General features: G+C 41.3%; 1 protein-coding gene across 1 annotated transcript in view; it reads right to left on the bottom strand.

Moving 5' to 3' along the window:
* Positions 1 to 20,841, bottom strand: part of LOC137594269 (neural-cadherin-like) — an 89,384-nt gene extending 68,543 nt beyond the window's left edge. Inside the window, exon 1 of the mRNA XM_068313641.1 lies at positions 19,842 to 20,841. Within this exon, the coding sequence (XP_068169742.1) occupies positions 19,842 to 20,841 (1,000 nt within the window). The remainder of the gene's footprint in view (positions 1 to 19,841) is intronic.
* Between the last annotated feature and the right edge of the window lie 221 nt (positions 20,842 to 21,062).

Here is a 21,062-nt window from a genome sequence, read left to right as displayed (position 1 = left end):
AGGGAAGAAGTAGATAGAGGAAAAAAATAATCTTGCTTTCTGCTCAGGCACTGTGCAGAGAAAAGTTCTGACGATAGTTGGTTTTGGAATAAATAGCCACTGTATCACCGAGGCAGAGAAACTAATCAATGTTAAGATACTATCTTCCAAAATGTCGGCAGTGGCAGTTTATGCAGTTTAAGCCCGATCACCCCACCCCGTGAGATGGAACAATCCCTTCATGATGAATAATGAGAGAGGATAAAGCTTCTTTTGCAAAGCAGAAGGGTTTAAAAGGCGTTTAATCAAGGGAAAATCAGAGCTCCAGCACTTAACATTGAGTTGACTATCAAATCTTTGCAGGGAGCAGTGCAAAACACATTCCATGCTAACCTGGTTGTTGGTGTCTTTCCCAACTATGTCTCTGTGGTAATGGTGGGGATGATTTTACACAGCTCCTTCTAATTAGCTTGTACAGAGAGACTAATCAGAGGCAAGGCATATAATTACAGTCTATCAGCTCTGGAATGATAATGAAAGATGTACTAGTGTTTGTACGTGTGTTTATGAAGTGAGATAATGTTAACGCTACCTATTTTTCGGGGCAGCAGGCGTGTGCGTTGTCTCTCGGATCTATAGAGATAAGCACACAGAACGGCACTGAAAAATCCCCTGTGAGCACCAAACCGACACATTCTGCCTCACCTGACCGAGAAAAAGAAGAAGAAATAGCCAGGAAAGCCAGAGGCTCATGGGTCACTGGATTTTTCTAAGTCAAATATGCTTTGTGTTCACTCGGTGTGATGAAAGGCTGTAGTAGCTTAAGCTATACTGTACTCTGAAATCCTATAAGGATAAGAGCATCCGCCAAGAGACTACCATAATAATGTTTTGTGACAAAGGTGGATGAAGCGGGTACGCTGTGGTTTGCCAAGGCTCAAAGACTCCAGCGAGGGTGGTGTGTTTGCATGAGTGTGCGTGCGCTGTGGACAAAGATGTGTTCAATATTACTGCAAGCTATCGTGTTGATGTTTCCTGCTGTTAATCCTCTCCTTGGGTAGTTGCTATATAAAGCTGTTAAGTGGCTTGCTGTTATGGGGAGAAAAAAAAGTTGTCTCAAGTGCTTCTGTGCTCATATACAGTACACTGCCCACAACACAAGGACGCTGAGTGTGTGTGGGAAGGGGATGAGAGGAGCAAAGGAGAGGGGCACAGATACAGAAACACAAATATCTACAGAGGGACAAAGAGGCAGAGAGGAGAATGAGGCAGGAAGCATTGAAAGAAATGTGTGTGATGTTTAGCAGAGAAGGTGGAATAACATTACAGACACAATAGCACAAGGGAAGCTCAGCAGAGCGTAGCTTAATGAAAGACACTGGGAGCATCCATATTTGTGAAGAAAACATACAGCAGCAGGGCACAGACCACACAGTGAGAGGAAATTAAGATAAAGCATACACTATAATTAGTATCAGAGGGTCTCTTCTTATGGATCCCCCTTTTCCTTCTCCATCCAGTGAGAGAGGAAATTATGATACAAATATTTCTGGGTGGACTATAAAAAATTGCATCAGCAAGCACAAATATCAATGACCCATGCGAGACTTGGAATTTCAAAGGTGTTTTTTATATCTAAGAGAGTGAATGGAAAGTGAAAATTAACTCAATGAGGGAGTAATAGGGTGAATTGACCAAATGTTTACAGTGTTAAGGAGGCTTTACTCGGCGCTGCCCACCCTCAGTTTCTGTGCTTAAAGCAGAGTGTGAAGAGATCAGCAAGCTAAAAGCACTGGGGACAGAAATCTATTAACTCCGTTTTCCCTGCACCATGCTCCCTGGAATCTGAGGCTCAGCAGCGCTGACACACAAACTGCATAAACGCACTTTTTCATCCCAGAACAATTACAAATGGTAGGCACCTTCAAGGATTGCACAATTTTCAGTCTAAATCTGCATCTATACAGAAAAGTCACTTGAAGGTGTTCAATATGGTGTAGATGAATGACTTAACTGCATATGTAAATATTCTACAGTTCTATTAAAAAGGCTGTGTTTCAAATCATATCAAACATAGAAGTGTGCACAAATGTGGATAATGCATTTTCTGCATCCACATGGGTCCAATGTATCATTTTTTGAGGGTTTATTTTATCAGGAGGAATAATTATCACAGTTACAAAGAAAACATATGGGAAAAACAAAGTGGAGGTTGACACTTTTGCAGAAAGAGATTGGCTTTGCATTTGTTACAACACTGTCCCATTTACTTCAACGTCGATGGAGAAGACAGCAAGTGGCCTTTGTATTGTGGAAAACTCAATCAGGAAGATCTATTAGATTATCACATCTCAGAGTAAACAAGGGGACATGAAGGACCTCCTTAGATACAAATTCAGGGTTTTTTTTAACATATCATCACTACAGAAAGCATGTTTGTTTAAATCAATATTCACTACATGATTTTAACTTACTGTACACAGTTTGGAGTTCTGTGACCTCGAACTAAACAGCACTCTTGACACACGGATTCCTGTTCTTCAATAGTCATGTGATATAAATAGATTCATGCATACATTACAGACACAACGAAAAAAGAATTCTGGAGTGTGCCATGTTGAGCAGGGTAGAAAATATCCCCTCAGTCCAACGTTTATCAATCACTAGTAATATAATGTGCTGTCTCTGGAGTCAGTCAATTAAAAAAGTAGCCATGAAGTAAATACCCACAAAACATATGGTTTTTAAGCACTGACCTATGCAGACTGAGAGGTGGCTCTAAATATTTTGCGTCGTGCAGCTTCATTTGGTAAAATACTACAGCACTAAAGGTAAATGGTATTTTGGAGGAAATTTGATATTAATGAGGCTTTTAGATACATTCTTACACATTCTAAGAACTGTGAACTTTAAAATAGAAGAAGATAAAACTTTACATATATTGCCTGCAGCAATCTTTCACTGTGTATTTCTTTTGTAGAACGTGAAGATGAATGTGTTCTCTCAGTAAGTACTGATGCTATTCTACCGTGGCCTGGGTCATTGTATCAGAGTAACAAAATATATATATATATTGTATATATATACATATATATATATATATAATAACTAAACTGATTAAACTGATTCATCCACCGTGTTTCAGCCAAGTAATCTGAGTAAAATGAATATACAGACAACTGTGAAAGAAACCTCAAAACTAATAACCAAATAACAAGATTGCACTTTTCAATTAATTTGAAAATTTGTGAGGAATTGTATTCATTGCATATTTTAATATTATATCTGTGTATCTCAGATATTTGTGTGACTGGTGATTTGCTTTTAGTTGAGGGCTCCATCCTAATGAAGGAAAATGGAGCATAGGCAACAGATCAGTTAGCAAGCAGGGTTGTCAGAGAGCGCAGACTGAAAATGTGTTCTGGGAAACACACGTTTCAAAACCCCTTCCAAGAAAATAAGAACTTGCATTTTGTAGCACTTAATTTAAAATGTCATTACATTTCTTCAAAATGTGTCCAGTTTTTCGATCAATCTTCACATACCTCATTTAAACACAAGTAAAGGAGAGATAACGTTCAAGTTAATAGCCTTCAATGAAACCAGTTCCAATTTCTGTCCTACTAAATTTTTTGGCACACTCTTAAATGAACATGAGTCATGCTGGCATGGATCGTCTTAGTCATTTTAGTAGATTCATCACACAGCAAACACAACAAACAACTCATTGTTGTGTGAAGAGTTGCGTGTGTTGAGGTTGGTCACTGTCTAACAGGAAAAATAGTCTCTGTGAAATACAGCCTACGTTTTAAAAGCTCGTTATTTTATAGTGCAACGTGGGACACATCCTTTATTCCTGCTCTGTCATAAAGGAAAGCGTCTACTTCAAATCCTCCCAATGTCCCTCATAAACAAAGTACACATCATTGATCCTTCCCATTGACTAGATAATCAATTTGTAGCTGAAAAAACAGGTTGTGTGATTGTGTCTGAAATCCAGTTTAATCTTGGAGGGAAAACAAATCCCACAGTGTAATTTTTTTTTCTAATCTCGTCTGTCTAATTTTAAATCTTTAATGTAAACAATGACATCACTCTACCTCTTCAGTTCTGTCAAATTAACTAAACACAATGTTGAAAAACTGGTAACGAGGTTTTGCAAATAATCCAAAGCTATGTCTATACTTCTTCCTCACTTTTCCCTACATTAGAGACAATAAATGGTTTTTAGCATATAATGAGCAGTTAATCAGGAACTCAGATACTTATGGATGGTGGGATTCTTGCCATGGACACTGCCTTTTTAACTGCATTGTGGCTCATGAGAGAATTAATTTCCCACTCAAATAACATTGCTAATATTGTGTAATATAATTTGTATGCAGCGGCAGTAGCTCAGTCGGGAGAGCGGGCGTCCAATGATCAGACATCAGCAGTTCAATTTCCGCTCCCAACCAGCCATCTTCAGAATGTGAGTTGACAGTAGGAGGTGTCAGCTCACCTCCCGAGCACTGCTGAGATGCCCCTGAGCAAGGCGCCGTCCCCCCTACAAGCTGCTCCCTTCAGTCGCTACCCAATCACTCTGCCTCCCACTGTGTATTAACCGCATGCTTACAAGCCCCTGGTGTTTGTTGTGTGTTTGTTTCAAGGGCCTGCACTAACAAATACTGTAAAAATGCATGTTCATCAGTAAAAGAGTGAAAATATTATTTCCCTAAAGAGGGACAATAAGTGTGTGTTTCTTCTTTCTTCTATTTCTTCCTTCTACAATAGTGAAACAATGTTGAATTGATGTGAATCCATAACTTTGTATGAACACGTTGTGTAGGTTGGAGGCCTATAATATTAAAAGGCTGTAGGTGTAATGGAGTGAAAAGCCAACAAAAGTATGTCCTTGAAGTATTATGACACAACTGTAATAGCTTAATACAGTGTATATGAAAATGCTTTATATAATTCAACACTGAAAATCTATACTTTGATACAGGCGCCAGCTTGAACACCTGTGAAAACATTCAAGCTTTCTCTTAAATCGAGCCTGAATTGTCAACTATCAGCACAAACAGCAAACTGAAAATGTTAAAGTTGACAAGAGTCTTTCAAAGCCCATTTTTTCCATGTGAATCTGCATACCTTATCTTATAACAGACTAGATTTTTTTAAAAAAACAACAACAAAAAAAACATAACAGCATCGTTGTGCTCTTACAATACATAAGAATAACTGTCCATATGTTTAATTTGTAAAGGAAAAAAAACAGCTTCAGGCTCTCGGGTTGCATGTTAAGACGATGTACAGGTCACGTCTTAATGCTCCCCAAGGTAGGCTAATATTTAACTTCGGGCTGATAATTGACATTTATAGCTTCTTATCGACTTTACCTTGCCAGCGATGCTTAACTTGATAATTACTTTCCCCAACATCTGCAATCATGAGCTGACCTTAAGAAAAGGTTATTGTGTTCAGTCCCATCTCTCCAATGTTAATCCGTGGTCACTAAAAAAACTAGTGTGTTTCTAAAGCTGCCCGGATGGGACGGCTACAAACATAGCCAACAAGTAGGTCTCTACTGGAGGAGCCTATACACCTGAAAACATCACTGCGTCCTTTCTCAGGGGACATTTTGACTTCAATTAAGATGAGACTGAACAAAAACACCAAATATATCTGCTTTAATCAATCAACAAATTCATAGTACAGACCTTGTCAGAGATTTTGTAAAACAGTAATAATTGTTAAAATTCATGACTAGAAATCCTTTAGCTATAAAATAGGAATGAGAATAGTGAGAATAATCTGGATTTTGAGGTGAAATCATATTGACTGCAGTTTCATGACAAACATTAGAACTTCTGAGGGATGCTTGTAACCTCATTATACCGTTAGATGAGAAGAGTGACGACAATTTAATCCTCCGTCTCTACTGATTGATCTCGGAAATTTGCCCTAGGTGGGAACAAGGGAAAACAGTCAATACGTTCAACGTGAGCTGTGTTTGTTGTGTGACAGCCTAAAAGCAGGCAAATTCGATAGGAAGGAGGACTGTGAAAATAACAGCTCCTTAAACCAGAACGCCTAGTTTCTTATTTGTACAGCTGTACTGTTTTTGAGGAATGATTCGCTTCACCTCTGATAGAGGGAGTCTGACTCAGCCTCTATAGATTTTCTAGAATAGCTCAGCCAATATTTTCCAGAGCCTCTGCACTAAATCTAACATTTCTGTAAACAACAATGTGTGTGCTTGTGATGCACAAAACTTTAATTAAATTGATATTGTTATCTGCCTCTGATTCCTGGGAGTAATAAACTCATTGTGTCCCCAACTGTTGCAGCGTTCTTTCAAATCGCGCCCAGAATGGACAATGCGGCTGTTCATAAATCAACAACAGGACTAAGAATGAAGCACACGGTTTCCCTTCAAGACTTACCAAAGTAGAATAGCAACCACCAATATGCATAAGACGCTTACAATCCCCGATAAAGTCAATTCACCATTTCAGCAAACACTAAATGCAACATCAAAGTCAACAGGACCCAGTACCCCAAAAAAATCAATATTAGTCCTACAGCATAATGGGAGCAGTATCAGGGAGATTGTTGATGCAGGATAATGAGGTTTTAAATTCTGTCTTAAAAGAAGATACAGTGATGCTGTCTGCACTTCTTAAGATCGGCGGCTTCAACGTTTAGATGGCCCTGATTGAAAATGCCTGATCGCCTTTTGTTTCCCAACTGAACCAAACAGAAGAGTTGTTAAGACACTTAGCATTCTTTAAGATTGGAGCAGATTGGGAATTAAAAGCTTTCTAACAGAAGCTGCCCACTTGTTGTGTAAAAAGTAAGATCTTAAGGCTAAACATTGAAAGGCAACATTAAGGGGCTGAAGCAACAGTTCTACAACATGACCTCTTTTCTCAGCTCTATAGATGCTCCACAGTTTCCTCTCTTCGAAGAGCAGATGATGTGAGGCACGAAAAATAAAAAGGTTAAAGACAAATAGAAAAATCAAGCGTTCTGGAGGATATATTGAGATTAGATTAATGTGATTGCAAGGGATTCCTTGCTTCTTCTCAAATTAAACTGGAGTGAAGCAACTGTACAGATATTAGGTACAGATATTAGGTTACATTTGCATAAGCATTACATTAGTAGTCAAGTGATGTTTACTCACAGTATCAGTGATTCGTAATTAGATCTGGCAGTGAAATATGCTCTTCTCCAAGCTGTGAGGGAACAGGGCTGTTGCTGTCCAAAAGGACAGATGGGGAGGAAATCATATATAGTCAAGCATACAGTACGGTGTCTGGTGTGCTCACCCATGCTTCCACTGACCCACTGCACTACAAATGACTTGGATGTGCAGTGGCACATATGCATACCCTGGCACAGAATACACAGTGGGGATCAATCATTTGGAGAGGTTGTAAGGAAGAGCTCATTTAAATTATATTGCAGGATGGAATATTCCAGTGCAGTCTCTCAGACAGATCTGAGCTGTACGGATATAAATTACTGTTTGGCGCCCAAAACGAGTCAAGCCTCGTTTTGGGCTTTCATTTTCTTGCTTTTAGCAGGAGACATGTGAAATGTATGTTTTTCAAGCTTTTTTTTACCAGACGCCGCCAGTACAATCCACACAAATGTCTATTTATTGATATCAAGGTACTGAGGCTTGACTGAATAGCATCTTGAGCATGCATTGTAGATGTATGTATGGATGTGGAACATATTGTACTTCTGCCTGTGTTGTTTGTGCACTGATGCGTAAGAATAGCTGTTTTCACTTGTGTTTACATGTGTCTTTCCAGGAGAAACTAGACAGGTGAGACGGACCAGCCAACACACTCACCCAGGGTTAAATACGGTAGAAAGTGCACGAAATTCCAAGAAACCACCCCCTACCCCCCTAAAAAACTGAGAAGACAAGAGAAGAGAAGAGAAAAGAAGAGAAGACTAGAGAAGACCAGAGAAGACTAGAGAAGACCAGAGAAGACTAGAGAAGACAAGAGGAAATAATGATTAATATCATGTTGTTCTTTCATTCCACCCATATCAGAGGCTTACATTTGGTCATTAGTCTCCATCAGCTCCTGTCTGTTAGTGTTAGTGTGTGTCAGAGAGCTATCTTACTCTTCTCCTCTGGTTTGACGATGAGGGGTAATTTCAGTTATATGACTGTATGCCTCTAATGAGGAGGAAGGGAGAGCTGAGAGCACACGAGGGCGGCAAACAGAAAATAATGCTTTTCATGTTTTGTGTATACACACACAAAAACGCACATCTGTGTGTCATTTAATACTACTGTGGGGAGCAGTGTGTGTGTGTGTGTGTGTGTGTGTGTGTGTGTGTGTGTGTGTGTGTGTGTGTGTGTGTGTGTGTGCGTGCGTGCGTGCGTGCGTGCGTGTGCGTGCGTGTGTGTGTGCACATGCTTATAAGCTTGCATGTGTCCACACGCAAGCGGGACAAGGTCCAACTTCCTACCATTGAATGGTGTGGGGGGGGGGGCTAATGGAGAGAAATGAGGGAGTAGTTTGATGGCAGATGTGCTCCCTCTGAAACTGCTTTACCCCAAGATGGTGAAACTGGCCCAGGCGAGACATTAGCAGACAGGCACCCGCTCTCCCAGCTCTGATATTAGCTCTGCATGTGTTGCAGGAATGTGAATGGCTGTTCCCTAAGTTTGCCTCACACTACTGTACCCCAGGAACTAAGAGTAAGTATCATTTCGACTGAGCACCAAGATTCACATTAAATGACAAAAGCCCCGGCAGTGTCAGCTAGGCCCAAAATTTGTTAGCAGGCCATCTTCTTCACTGGAGTGTGAAATTATTTTAGCTCTCTGCTCATTATAGGATTTTAAAATGCATTATAGTTAGGGCTTTTATGGTGTGCCGCGGCATTAATTCAATTTGCCCCATTCACGCTTTCTTCTTATCACGCTCAGTTCGAGCTACAGGAGAAGGAAGCTGCTGAGCACTGCTCCCCAACCTTATCTCTAAAGGATATAAACTCCACTAGCCCTTCCCAGTCAGAGTCAGCTCCATCAGGGACTGTTCCATTCATTCATCCATCCACTTTTCCCCTTCTACATTTGTCTCTCTCTCTCTCTCCTTTTCTCCAGTTGCTGCCTCCTACTTTGACCCCCATCTCTCTTTCCATCCTCCATCCCTCACTTTATTTTCCTTCTGAGTTAGTGATTGATTGGGGTTGTCCTTGGAGACCTTTCAGTATCTTTCCAAACACATATATGGTGGGGGGAAAAAAAACACAAACACGCCCCGCCTATGCACGGTCAGAGGCACAGAGACTCACAAACACTTTCTTCCAGCCAAGACCAGGGGCCAGGCAGAAGCTACAGGGGAAGCCACGCAGGTTTAATAGGAAAACAAGCCACAGCGTACGGGTGAGACAACATTAATCTATCAACAGAAACCAGAACCCGGGTCCATGTTTGTTTAGCACACTGGAGAGGGAGCCATTCTGGAAACACTCTATCACTGTTCGTTATTGTGCAGAGGTATAATAATGCGTTTAACATTGCAAATGCATTCCTGTGAAAGGACAGAGGATTATTATGCAGCAACAGTTTTTGAGTGGATCCAGACGCCGACAGTGTTCCTCCAATTTAAGCATTCTACTCTTGCGTGGATTCACACTCAATAAAAACATTCTCTGTTAATGGTACACACTACCCACACACACACACACACACTCTCTCTCTCACACACACACACACATATGCCCCACCCTAGTCGCATGCATTAAACTGTAACTCAGCATGTGACTGCGTTCTGGCTTATTGGTGGCAGGCGAAGAGGAAGAGAGGATGAGGATAAAGTCCTCATTTAGATATCTAATCCAGTGAGCAGTCTGTCCTGTGTGGACCATCATCTCCCCGTCATTAACAGCAGGCCAGCAAGATTAAACAAGATCAATGTTTATCACCTACTGTGAGCGAGAGAAAGCAAGCGTTAAACTCCCCCGCCTCATCATGATTTATCACAATATTTACTATCGAGGCTACGATAACAACAGAAAGCTAAGATTATGTTGAATAAAGACCAATATTAACCAATTCTAATGCACCAAATCCATGATAATGTTCACACATTAACATTGGATGAACATGATCCTATGTTAATATTTTTGAAAGCAATGCCCCATCTGTGGGATTTGCTTTAAATATATAGTGATCTTGAATTCAATCCAAGAATTAAGACAAGCTAAGTGATCATTTTTAACTTTCATTGGGTGATTATTGATGTGGCCGACAGAGCATTTTGGGACAGATTGTCAATTTAGTGTTTGACACGTGCAGTCATTTCTCAGTCAGAGAAATCCATCAAAGTCAAGTTACCACACATTCAAACAATTAATTATTGAAATGATATGACTAAATAGAGACTGTAATTTTGTAGCATAAAGGGCAACGATAATTAGGAGATAACTTGGAAAAACGACATCCAAAATTGTGCAATCCAAAAAACAGATATCCAGCTGGTGCCATGACAGACTCACAGAGGAAAACATTCAATTCTCACTTTCCCCAACCCCATGTTTTTTTTAATTCTTTCTCTTGAACTTTGTGCACAAAGTTTACAGTCCTCATCCGTACTGTGCGGCGGTGGAGTGTCTATATTTTCACACAGCAAAGCTGGCGCAACTAACCATACAGCACCATTCTCATCCCATCCTTCTCAGCACATCATAAGACTGTAGAGACCATATGGTCTGATTAGTTCACAGAATTAAGTCCTGCACAGTTGAGGCAGAGAAAAAAGATAGAAAGAAAGCCGTGCACATTCGCTGGTTCCACTGAGAACAGGCTGAAATTGGTAGCTGGAACACAGAGAAATAAAACCCTTCCACACATGTTCCATGCACAGGGTGCATGGAGCTGGAATAACAAAAAAGGCCAAGACAGATGGAAACAACACAACAATAGCATACAATAACCCTGTAACAAGACTAAAAATTATCTTTGATGTGTCCTCTTCTTTCACATTCAAAAATGCACGCAACATATACAAACAGCCAGTGGAGCCCACGCTCTCTTGGAAGCTCATCAGCTCTGAGAGGCCCTACATCATCTCTGCATCAAAAGACACCTGCTATTGTAATCAGCCATCCTTTGGCTGTGATGGAATTGTAGATTTTTTTAGTCTCCCTTTTTCCTGAAAATGATTAAATAACTCAACCATGAGATGGACATAATCTTCAAACGTACTTTGAAATAACAGCCAGTTCCACTGGCCTTCACAGTCTGCTTGAATACAAAGAAAATGCATTTTGCTTCATTGTAGTGCGGTTTGTTGCACAGCAGCCATCTTTATTCAAACTAACGCACACTGCGCTTATCGGAATTTCACAATTACTACAATTTTTGCACCATACTACAAAGCTGAGTTCATAGCATGTCAAAACATCTCACCAGGCAACTTGGCCAACCATGTGATCATTTTCCCTACATTAAAAATCTCCTTGTTCGCAGTTCATTCAGCAAAGCTTTCAAACTTGTTTGTGTCATGTGTGTTTATCAGTGCCTCTTTGGACTACCGAGAGCAGAACTGCAAAGATTGTTGTGCACAGTTAATTGGACCTTTGGGTACAAATGGTTGAGAAATTCAAGACCAAATAGATAAATAAGCACAGGCATTGAATTCCCATGACGTATCCCAGTGCTAGCTCAAATTCTCCCTTGTCCATTCTATTCTATAGGTAGGCTTGTCTGAGAAGCAGATTCATTAGAGCTCCCGGCTAGGACACATATCCGCCCTTTCAGTCTTTCACACACACCTGCTTCTCTGCAAGTTTGTAAACTATCAGCAACGATCTGTCAAAACCTATTCTGTGACATATAAATTGTGGTTTAAAGTGATGTTTTGTGACTGGGAGCAAAACAGCTTCTAGTTAATCAATAGCACAAAATCAATTCATTCCTCTGGGGAAACACTGCGGGAAGGCTAGACGGCATGTAAATTTGAAGCTAAGACAAAACTATTAAATCGACGGGGGGGGGGGGGGTGACAGGTGTGTAGGAGGCATTCAGGCAGAGAAATAAACTGTGACTGTGTTCATGTTGGCAATCGCATCAAACACAAAAGCACAAAATGAAATCAAATTAACAGAATTTGGAAATTCAAACATTTGTCTCCCACAAAGACGGTGTCCGTGCATCATAGGACAGATTTAATAAAACAAATCCTTCTCAGCTGGTGATAAGTTCCTTTGTCTAATGTGCAAGTTGGGTTCATTTATCACACAGGTGGACACCAGGTTGCACAGAGGCATTCTGGGAACCCGTTCCATTGGAGGTCAGCAAGACATTTACCTGGCAGCGCCTGCTTCTGTGCATTCTCTGGAGTTGGCAATGTCTGAGGTAATGTGCATCAATAATGCAAACCTTTTACAAGATAAAAACACCCTGTCCACACGGCACTGCGTCGTACGCAGCAATCACATCTCCATGTCGAATGAGATACGCATAATTTATGTGGGTTCAATATTTTAACTCTCTGTCGTAATAATAGATACAGTAGATGAATAGGAAGGTAGGTAGGTAGGTAGGTAGGTGAGTAGATAGGTGGGTGGATAGGTAGATAAGCAGGCAAGCAGGCAGGCAGGTAGGTAGAAAAGTAGGGAGGTAGAATCATAGCTAGGTTGGTAGGTACATATTTGTCCTGATTTTCAAGTCCTGATTTTCTATAGTTATTTGTTTTCCTGAGTTGACATCAACTGAATGGTCGTAGAAGTCAAAGAGCAAAAGCAACGTTTTTACTACAGCTAGTGCTCGTAATCTAATTACAAGCTCACAGGACACAATTACTTCTCTCATTCTGATTAATCCATTCTCAGCTTTTGATTAATTCATTGCCACATTTTGATGAATTTGTGCATGTGTGATAAGTGTATATCTACAGAGAACCAGCTCAACAGGCTGGCCTTGATTATCAGAGTGTTGGGTAATGGGAAGCATTAATTCTGAAGGACTGAAATGCCAGAGGAAAGGTCCTCTATGAGGTAACAGTTTGAGTCAAGCATAGAAGCTGTTTTTAGTCTAGCTGTGCCTGGCTGTCTTTTTCCTGCAGTCGGCAGCCAGAACAAAAAACAAACAGTCGGTAGCAGTACAGCCACACAAAGACAATTTAGCCTAGAATAGTGTAGCTCAAATGAAAAGTAATATTTCAGAATCCCAGCAAAGACTTGTGTGTTAAACGTGTGTACTAACACACACACATAACAAGTAATTTCAGCAAATTTAAGACCTTTCAAAAAAGAATTTATTCCAACCTGAAAAAGTATTCCACCTCCAAAAACATGCAGTTGAATTGTTTCCGTCAAATTGCGCAAAGGTGTGAGTGTGAGTGTGAGCGTGAGTGGTTGTTTGTCTTCATGTGGCCCTGCGATGAGTTGGCACCTCATCCGGGGTGTACCCCGCCTCTCCCGTGACCCAGAAGGTGGACAAGTGGCTTTAGACAAAATTATTGTGATTGTCTTGTTACAAGAAAGTAATTGGATATTTGGATAAAATCAATAGTTATGATAATGCTTAATAAAGTTTTTTTCCCTCTTTTAGTTTAATTCACTGTTCATTGTCTCCCAGAGAACATTGTAAAGAAGTGTGTGTGTGTGGGGGGGGGGTGCACGCGTGCGTGCGTGTGGGTTTATGTGTGTGTTGGGGAAAGGTCCTCTGGCTAATTTCTTTCACCAAATAACCACAGGAAGCTCCTACACCCATACCAACACCATATGGCAACACAGAATAATATTTAGTAAAAACCACATGTGGATGCAATTTTAACAGTTTCAAAATTAATATCTTCCATTAATCTGTGACACAAATCTAGTGAGGCGACACAGTGAGGCATCAGGAGACAGATGACGTCTGAAGCAGAAAGAGTTACTGCAGCTTCATGCATGAAGGGGAATTGATCATGAGCGCAATCATTAACAAGTGAAAGTCTTCTGTCATCTCCCAGTCTTAACTACCTTCCGGAAAAGGATTCGTACATCTGGCATTAGGGATGCAACCGACTTTTGTGCTTCTTCTATTAGATACCTGAACCCTGATATCAATATACAATATATCTCACCCAAGCACATTAAGGCCTTTTCTGCTCACATATAGTGCATTCTAAAATGGAACCGTCCCAGGTATTCTGTAGAATCTGCAGCAGAGTAAAAATATTCAACTTTGGTTTCTCTGTCAGAGTCAAGTCGCTCTTATCAGTGAAGCTACACTGAACAGCCAGGCAGCGTCATTTTACCTTCAGCCATAAGAGACAGAATTCTTTCATCCGCCTTATTGAATCAGAGAATTCAGAATACAATTCTTGCCCTAATTTATATACTTATTGTATTTCTATATGATTAATCTCTCTTAATATCCTTTCTGTGGTTGCATAGACACTGAGATCTCCTTATTTGCTTTCCAAAAGTAGAGATCTACCAGTTTGATCTGGTGTCAGGGTTGATACCAACCTCATTAAGAAGATGAGACGTGACCGATGGTTCCTCAGCCTGATCATATTCGGTGTTTTTGCGATCCGTCACATTTGCTAAGCCATGGCAGTCCACCAACTCAGGTTTTAGTGCTAAGGCAATTTCTGTAAAGTGTTCTCTAAAGAGACAGGAAAGCCTCAGTCATTGTACCTAATGGCCATTAACAGCATATGTTTACATTCCAGTGGGTGAGACCTCTGGAGTAGTATTGTGCTACTCGTCAGTCACACACCATGGCTGGTGAGGAGGTCAGGCTGATGAGCCGTCACCGGTGTGTCAGACACTGATGTAATATTTGCCTCCCATTTCCTACCTATAATAGTCAGTATTATTATTTTATAATCTAACTTTAGTAAAACATCTCATGTATATCATTACTTGTCCCTAACTTTAATAAAGCATTTCTTTACCCACCCTCAACTCTGGAAAGGAGAAGTGGTTATTCAGGATGGATTGGAGTTAAATGACCATCATCTTTCAGATGGGGGCAGACCAGTGAGCCTTTCTGGAGGGCAGAAACAAACTGTTTTTTTCTTTTTTCTAGTTTATACCCGACATGAACATGAGCCGAGAACTCATTCCTCATCTGAAACTCAAACCCAAAGAAAACACACACTTTTCCTTCTGTCTCTGTCTGTTTTGCTTGAGCAGGTCATACTTTTCTTCTCATCTTCCTACAATTGCCCTGCAAACAACCTTCAGACAAATACAATCACACATTGGCCTTTTCCCAGCTGTATAAAACTATATATTTCCCACCACCCCAAGTGCTTTGTAGTTATCCGATCCACACTACAGTCCAGAGTACATGCACACCTCAATCCCCTCAAACCCCAATAGTTCCTCACTTTTGCCCTCTAACCATTTGACAATTATGTTTCACCAAGCTGACCTCATCTGCAGTGTGCAGCACAACATGGCCTCAGATCTGGCTGCCCTTTATTTATTCAGTAGCCTCTAGGCACACAGAGCAGGAAAAACAGTGGTTAAAAGTAAAAGGTTTACACTCAACTCCCAATTTTTTTGTGCCACCATCCATCCGTCATCCTTTCCGTCTCAGCCCTCCTCAGGTCTCTCATATTTGCCTCAGTTTACCTTCTTCTTCACCTTAAAGTCTCACTCTTGGACCGTGACCCCAGCACTACAGCTCACAATGACCTTTCTGGATCCCTGACCGTCCTGTCTTCCAATCCATCTATATCTACAGCAGACAAACTCCTTCATCTCTCCATTTTTGTTCTTGCTTCTTAATCCCACTGTTAAAAAAACTGTGGCAAACATTCTCTCCATCCGTCCTACATGGCATCAGATACTAAGACTACAGAAAAGAGAGGACTGCAGGGATGCTGCTCAGACACATTCATTTGATATCCAAGAGACCACGGAGTAGAAATCAAATGCTGCAGGCATGTCACAGCTCCACAGCACATCAACAGAAACAGCAGATCTGAGAATCTCCACTGCAGGGTATCTGAACGGGCAATCATAAGACAGACACAGACTGATACACAAACTAATTTACTCAATTAGCCATGTGAATGAAAGAAAATCCTCGTGTCCTCCCAGAAGCGTGCTCACAAACGCACAGAAATAAAAGCATAAAATGACCAAAGGCACTTTTTTTTTTTAAACTAAATAAATGCAGACAGCTTTTTATGGAATTGTTTTCTTTTACTTTAACAAACAGCTCCACAGTGACAAATTACAAACTAGATCCTCAATTCATTTCCCATCACTAAGGTAATATGCAAATATAATGAGCGGAAAAACAAGTATGAAAGGGGAAATTGGATTAAAGACGGCACAAGGCAAGCGAGATGTTCGCTGTGAGACAGAAACGGAAAGAGGGGGGAGAATGGAAGAAGAAGAGAGCTGAAGAAGATTCTTTGGCAAAACAGGCTAAGAGGTGATTGCCGCGAGCTGCATGCCACCTCTGCCCACAGTTACCCAAAGGAGGGGAACAAACCACTCCAATATCCCTGACTCCTGCTCACAAAGGACAGTACGACTTGTTCAATACGCCTCCTAGCCTGTCAAATATCATTAACAGACAGATGCAGAGACAAGTGTTCTTTGAGCGGGACATCCAAAAGCTAAGGTTTCCCACCAATACAAATCTAACCTGACATCCTTTGTGAGCTGGCAACAAAATCCTTTACAGGAAGCGCTATAGAGGTCTCTAAATGCCTCTCCTCAGAACACCATGTAACCAGTTTCTGTGAGTCACGGCCTACTTCCACTGTCTCTGTCTTGTTTGTTCTTAGATTGTAGGTTTAATACGCACAAGCCATGTCAGAAAATATCTCTCTTCTTTGAATTTCTGTAAAATCTACACATAATTGAGGAAGGAAAATAATTCTCCAACATCAGCAGGGGCTCTAGCAGGAGAAATACGAGATGTTTTCAGGAATACACTTCTGAAGCGAAACAGCCAGCCAATCTGAAGCATGAGATACTTCTGAAACACATACACTAATAGAGTCTAATTTTCTCATTATGTTAAAGATGTTTGTTGGGTGAAATATAATTAAAAGTTCAGAAATTTCATTGAAAATGTTTGATTTGATTCTGCTGAAGAGGAAATAATTAAATATTGATTGGTATAAAGAATCACAGAACTGCTATGGTAATACATAATTAAAGAATATTATTTCAGAACTAAGCAACGAATAATCCCTAATTCCCTACATCTCCATATGGTTAAACAATGTTTTTCACAGTCTTACATTATGACAAGATGATGCACGATTGCTTTAAACGATTACAACATTGACTAATTGTGTTAGATACGGATAGCATCAGCAGTTGTGGCCCTTTTGGTTAATTACCTCAAATGTATTCAAGACTATGTTAAGCCACCATGTTATGTTACCTTGTACATATTAAATAAATGAGGACACACTTTTCAAATCCTTGGTTAAAGTGGATGCAAATTGCTGAGAAAACATAGTCTGCCCTAATGTCCTGATAAAACCACATGATGGAATAATTTGCACATTAAAACACTATTTAATTTATCTATTTTTTTAAAAACGGAAATTATTTACCTCTGTTTTTGATTAATGCATCTGGCTTTAAAAACAGCTCAATGGTCAAACATGTCACATCTGGTCGCAGTGGGGGGGGGGCAGCTTACTTCAGTTAAGTATAGCAGCAAGGATAGACCCCATACTGAGAGCTGTCCCGCACTGCTGCTCCAGCCCCACCCCTTTATCTGCAGTGTGGAAGAATAATTCATCTGACATGTACTTTGTGACAAATTACACTTTACAATCTCCATTTCAACAGCAAAAAAATAGTTCCTCTAATAGCTTGTACCCACTGCAAACCTATTAACGAAAGAAGGCCTCGCTTCAATGTGATTAGCATCTTCTACCCAAATGAACCTCTTAACGAACACATCCACAACAAATGTATTAAATCTGCATTCACCAGTTAATAAGCACAGGTAGAGTGAAAGTGCTAATTAACTAGGGAATTCTCCCACACAGATTATAATGAACATGTGTGTGTTCTTGTTTCTATTGTTACCCAGGATGGAGAAACTAAGGCAGTTCAAAGAAAATGAATAAGTGAAGGTAAACATTTACATGTGAGCTAGAAAAAGATGGATTCTCAGTAACGGTGGTAAGAGGAATCATGGTTGTCATAAAGGTATGTCAAGCTGTATTATTAGTTTTGTTGGGGAAAGAGGAGGAAATATTCAAACATTCAAAGCAGTCGCTGTGCAGCTATTTCTTCTCTGGTGTGGGGATTTGAGGCCATGGCTTGTCATGCTGTGGCACCAAATTGCATTAAAGTCTATCTTTGCATGTGAATAATGTAAAAAATATTTTTAAGGTTACCACTGAATGCTGCTGACTTGAACATTCTTTGAACCGTGGCGAGACTTCCACATGAAAACGCTTCCTGTTTGACATTCAGCAGGTGACTGTCAGCGCCACAGACAGATCTATGCTATAGAAAGTTCACCATGCTAAACCACTCAGAGGCAGTGCAACACATGGGGACTCATTAAATCTGTTTTCAATGTGGCTGTGGTCAGTTTTACGTGACTTTGCACTCATACTCTTACATGCAAATCAGAAGACAGGTGCAGGAATACAATGCGTTTCTGTTTGTTTGTTTTTTTCTCTTCGATATCTAACATATTGCAACAAAAAAGGAATCCTGCATACTAAACAAGTGAGAAAATACACACGGGAGATTAGGGTTAAATCTCTGAAAACCATTTTTTTTAAGTAACAGCTCAAATGGACCCTTTGAGTCAGGCAGGTATATATGTGCAAAGATTGGGAAGGAGACAAGCCAAATAAAGGCCTGTCTGCCCAGTCTCCTGTCAGGATTCTGTCTGCAAAGCTGTGGTTTCAGGATAAAGGACAAGACAGGTCTTTGATCAGGAGAAGAGAGTTTCACAGGTGAGAGAGGTAAAATGGAGAAAGATATCTGAATATCTGTCAGATGAATGCAATGTATTTTCATTACAATTCTGTGCAAAAAAAAAAAAAAAAGTCAGAATACGTACTATTTTTACTCACTCTGAAAAACCTCCAGACTCCCGTTTAAAAGAATGTGCCCCAATCAGGCAAGCAATTACAGCCTAGAACATGCTGTGCAAAATATGAGCAGCAGGCAACTCAAACTAAAACACTGCACACCATGTTCTACACATGGTGTGACTCTACTACACAACATGTTATTTTGAATACTTGTTGTTGTGTTTTCAAGCCTGAAATTTAACTTTTTTTGTGCAAAACAAAATTCATAACAATTGACATACACCAGTTCTGCCTGTCTCCAAGGAATTGGAATGGTTGACTGAGAGAGGCAGTGCTACCTCAAATCCCTGGGACTAGAGAGAGAATGTGAGGAGGATTTGAGAGGTAATTCCAAAAGAAGGGGGGGGGGGGTGAAAGTGGTTTGACACTGTATGGATTAGCTGTGAAAATAACCTCATAGTCACAAACTATGGTGTGTCAATCATGAGCATAATTAGACAGCACTTCATGGGGGTGAGGGAATCATCTTCTACAATGAGACCTGTAACGTTCGACAATATTTCAGGTATGGGGACAAATAGATGAGAATGAGGCACACCTGTGGAATGATGCTATGCTGACAGCCTTGTGGGGGTGTGATGGATGAATTGTGTACATCAAGCCTGCTGAGGGGGTTTCACTGGTGAAGGTTCCAGATGGCAGCGAGGTGTTTCCCCCATGTGCGTTTAATGTAGAGCATTTTGCTAAAATAGGACACCACCACAACCACAATATAAATAATTCCCAGGGAAGGCTGAGCGGGGGTGGGGTGGGGGGGTGACTCAGTTTAAGTGCAGATTAATGGAGGAATATTCTACACACCTCTTTTATCCTGAATCTTAACCGTGAGCTCCACGACAGGCTCTGTTTCTCTATCCAGCCTCCTGGTTATCACGATATCTCCACTGTCGCGCCCCACGATGACCGCAGAGCTCGCTGGCTCCGGGGAAATCAGCTCGTAGGCGGCCGATTGAAACCTGGAGGGACTCAGGCGCGTTATGACCGAACCGATACTGGCATCTTCGGACACATTGAGGGATACTACCGAGCCAGGGTCGAGCAAAGCCCTGGGCGACCGTCCTGCCCTCCCTGACCCCGATAATTCACCAAAACGCGTCGCCCACCGCTGCGGCGCAACGGTGACCACGACACCTTTACTGGTCAGGGGGGGCCATCCGTGGTCTCTAGCGAATACATGAAATCTGACTTGAGAAGGAAGACCCAGAATTGAGTCGACCAACAAAACTTCGCCTGTTTTCGGGACGACATAAAAACTGCCATTTTGGGGGGTGGAGACGTATGTCAACTCTGCGTTATTGCCGCTGTCTGCGTCGAGAGCCTCCAGTTTGTAAACCACACTCCGAAGAGCGGTGGTGTCATCTAAAGTTATGTGAACCGCGTCTGCGCCGCCAAAAGTCGGTTCGTGGTCGTTGGTGTCCAGAACGTCCACTTTTACGCACGCAATCTGGAAAACGGCAGCCTCGGACGCGCACGTCTGGCAGCACCAACCCACCGACAGCAGGTACTCTGAGAGAGCCTCTCTGTCCAAAACCCTGGAAGTTTTGAGCAATATATTCCCCCTCTTGTGGTGGGCGAAGGCGCGGAAATCTTCGCTGCCGTTTCCATAGAGTCTGAAGTGCATCCCGGAGACTGGGCACCATTTTTGCGCGTTGACTCGCCTCAACGGAATGCTGAGTCCGTTTACTTTAGAGGCTGTTGGGGAGTTCTCAAAAACATGCCCGTGAAAGAAAGGCAGTCGCTCCTGCGTCTTAACGCCACCAGCCAGAGACAGAAGGCAGCACAACAGAAAGCCACAAATCATGTTGGTGGCAAGTTCTGAACCTCCAAGGGACTCAGGTCGGTCGGGAGAAAACCATTTAAAAAAAGGACGCAAACAAAGGAGACATTTTTCCCTTTTGCGGTCAATCCGTGTGATCCTTCCGAGTCACTCCTAAAGAACTGTCATTATGGGATATCCGTCTGTTGGCTCCAATGCAGCAGAGCGTGCAGAAGGCAGTTTGGATGTATTCCGTCAGCTGCGTT

This window comes from Antennarius striatus, chromosome 4, assembly GCF_040054535.1.
Source record: "Antennarius striatus isolate MH-2024 chromosome 4, ASM4005453v1, whole genome shotgun sequence".
Classification (NCBI taxonomy): Eukaryota; Metazoa; Chordata; class Actinopteri; order Lophiiformes; family Antennariidae; genus Antennarius; species Antennarius striatus.
This window is presented reverse-complemented; position numbering and strand designations above follow the sequence as displayed.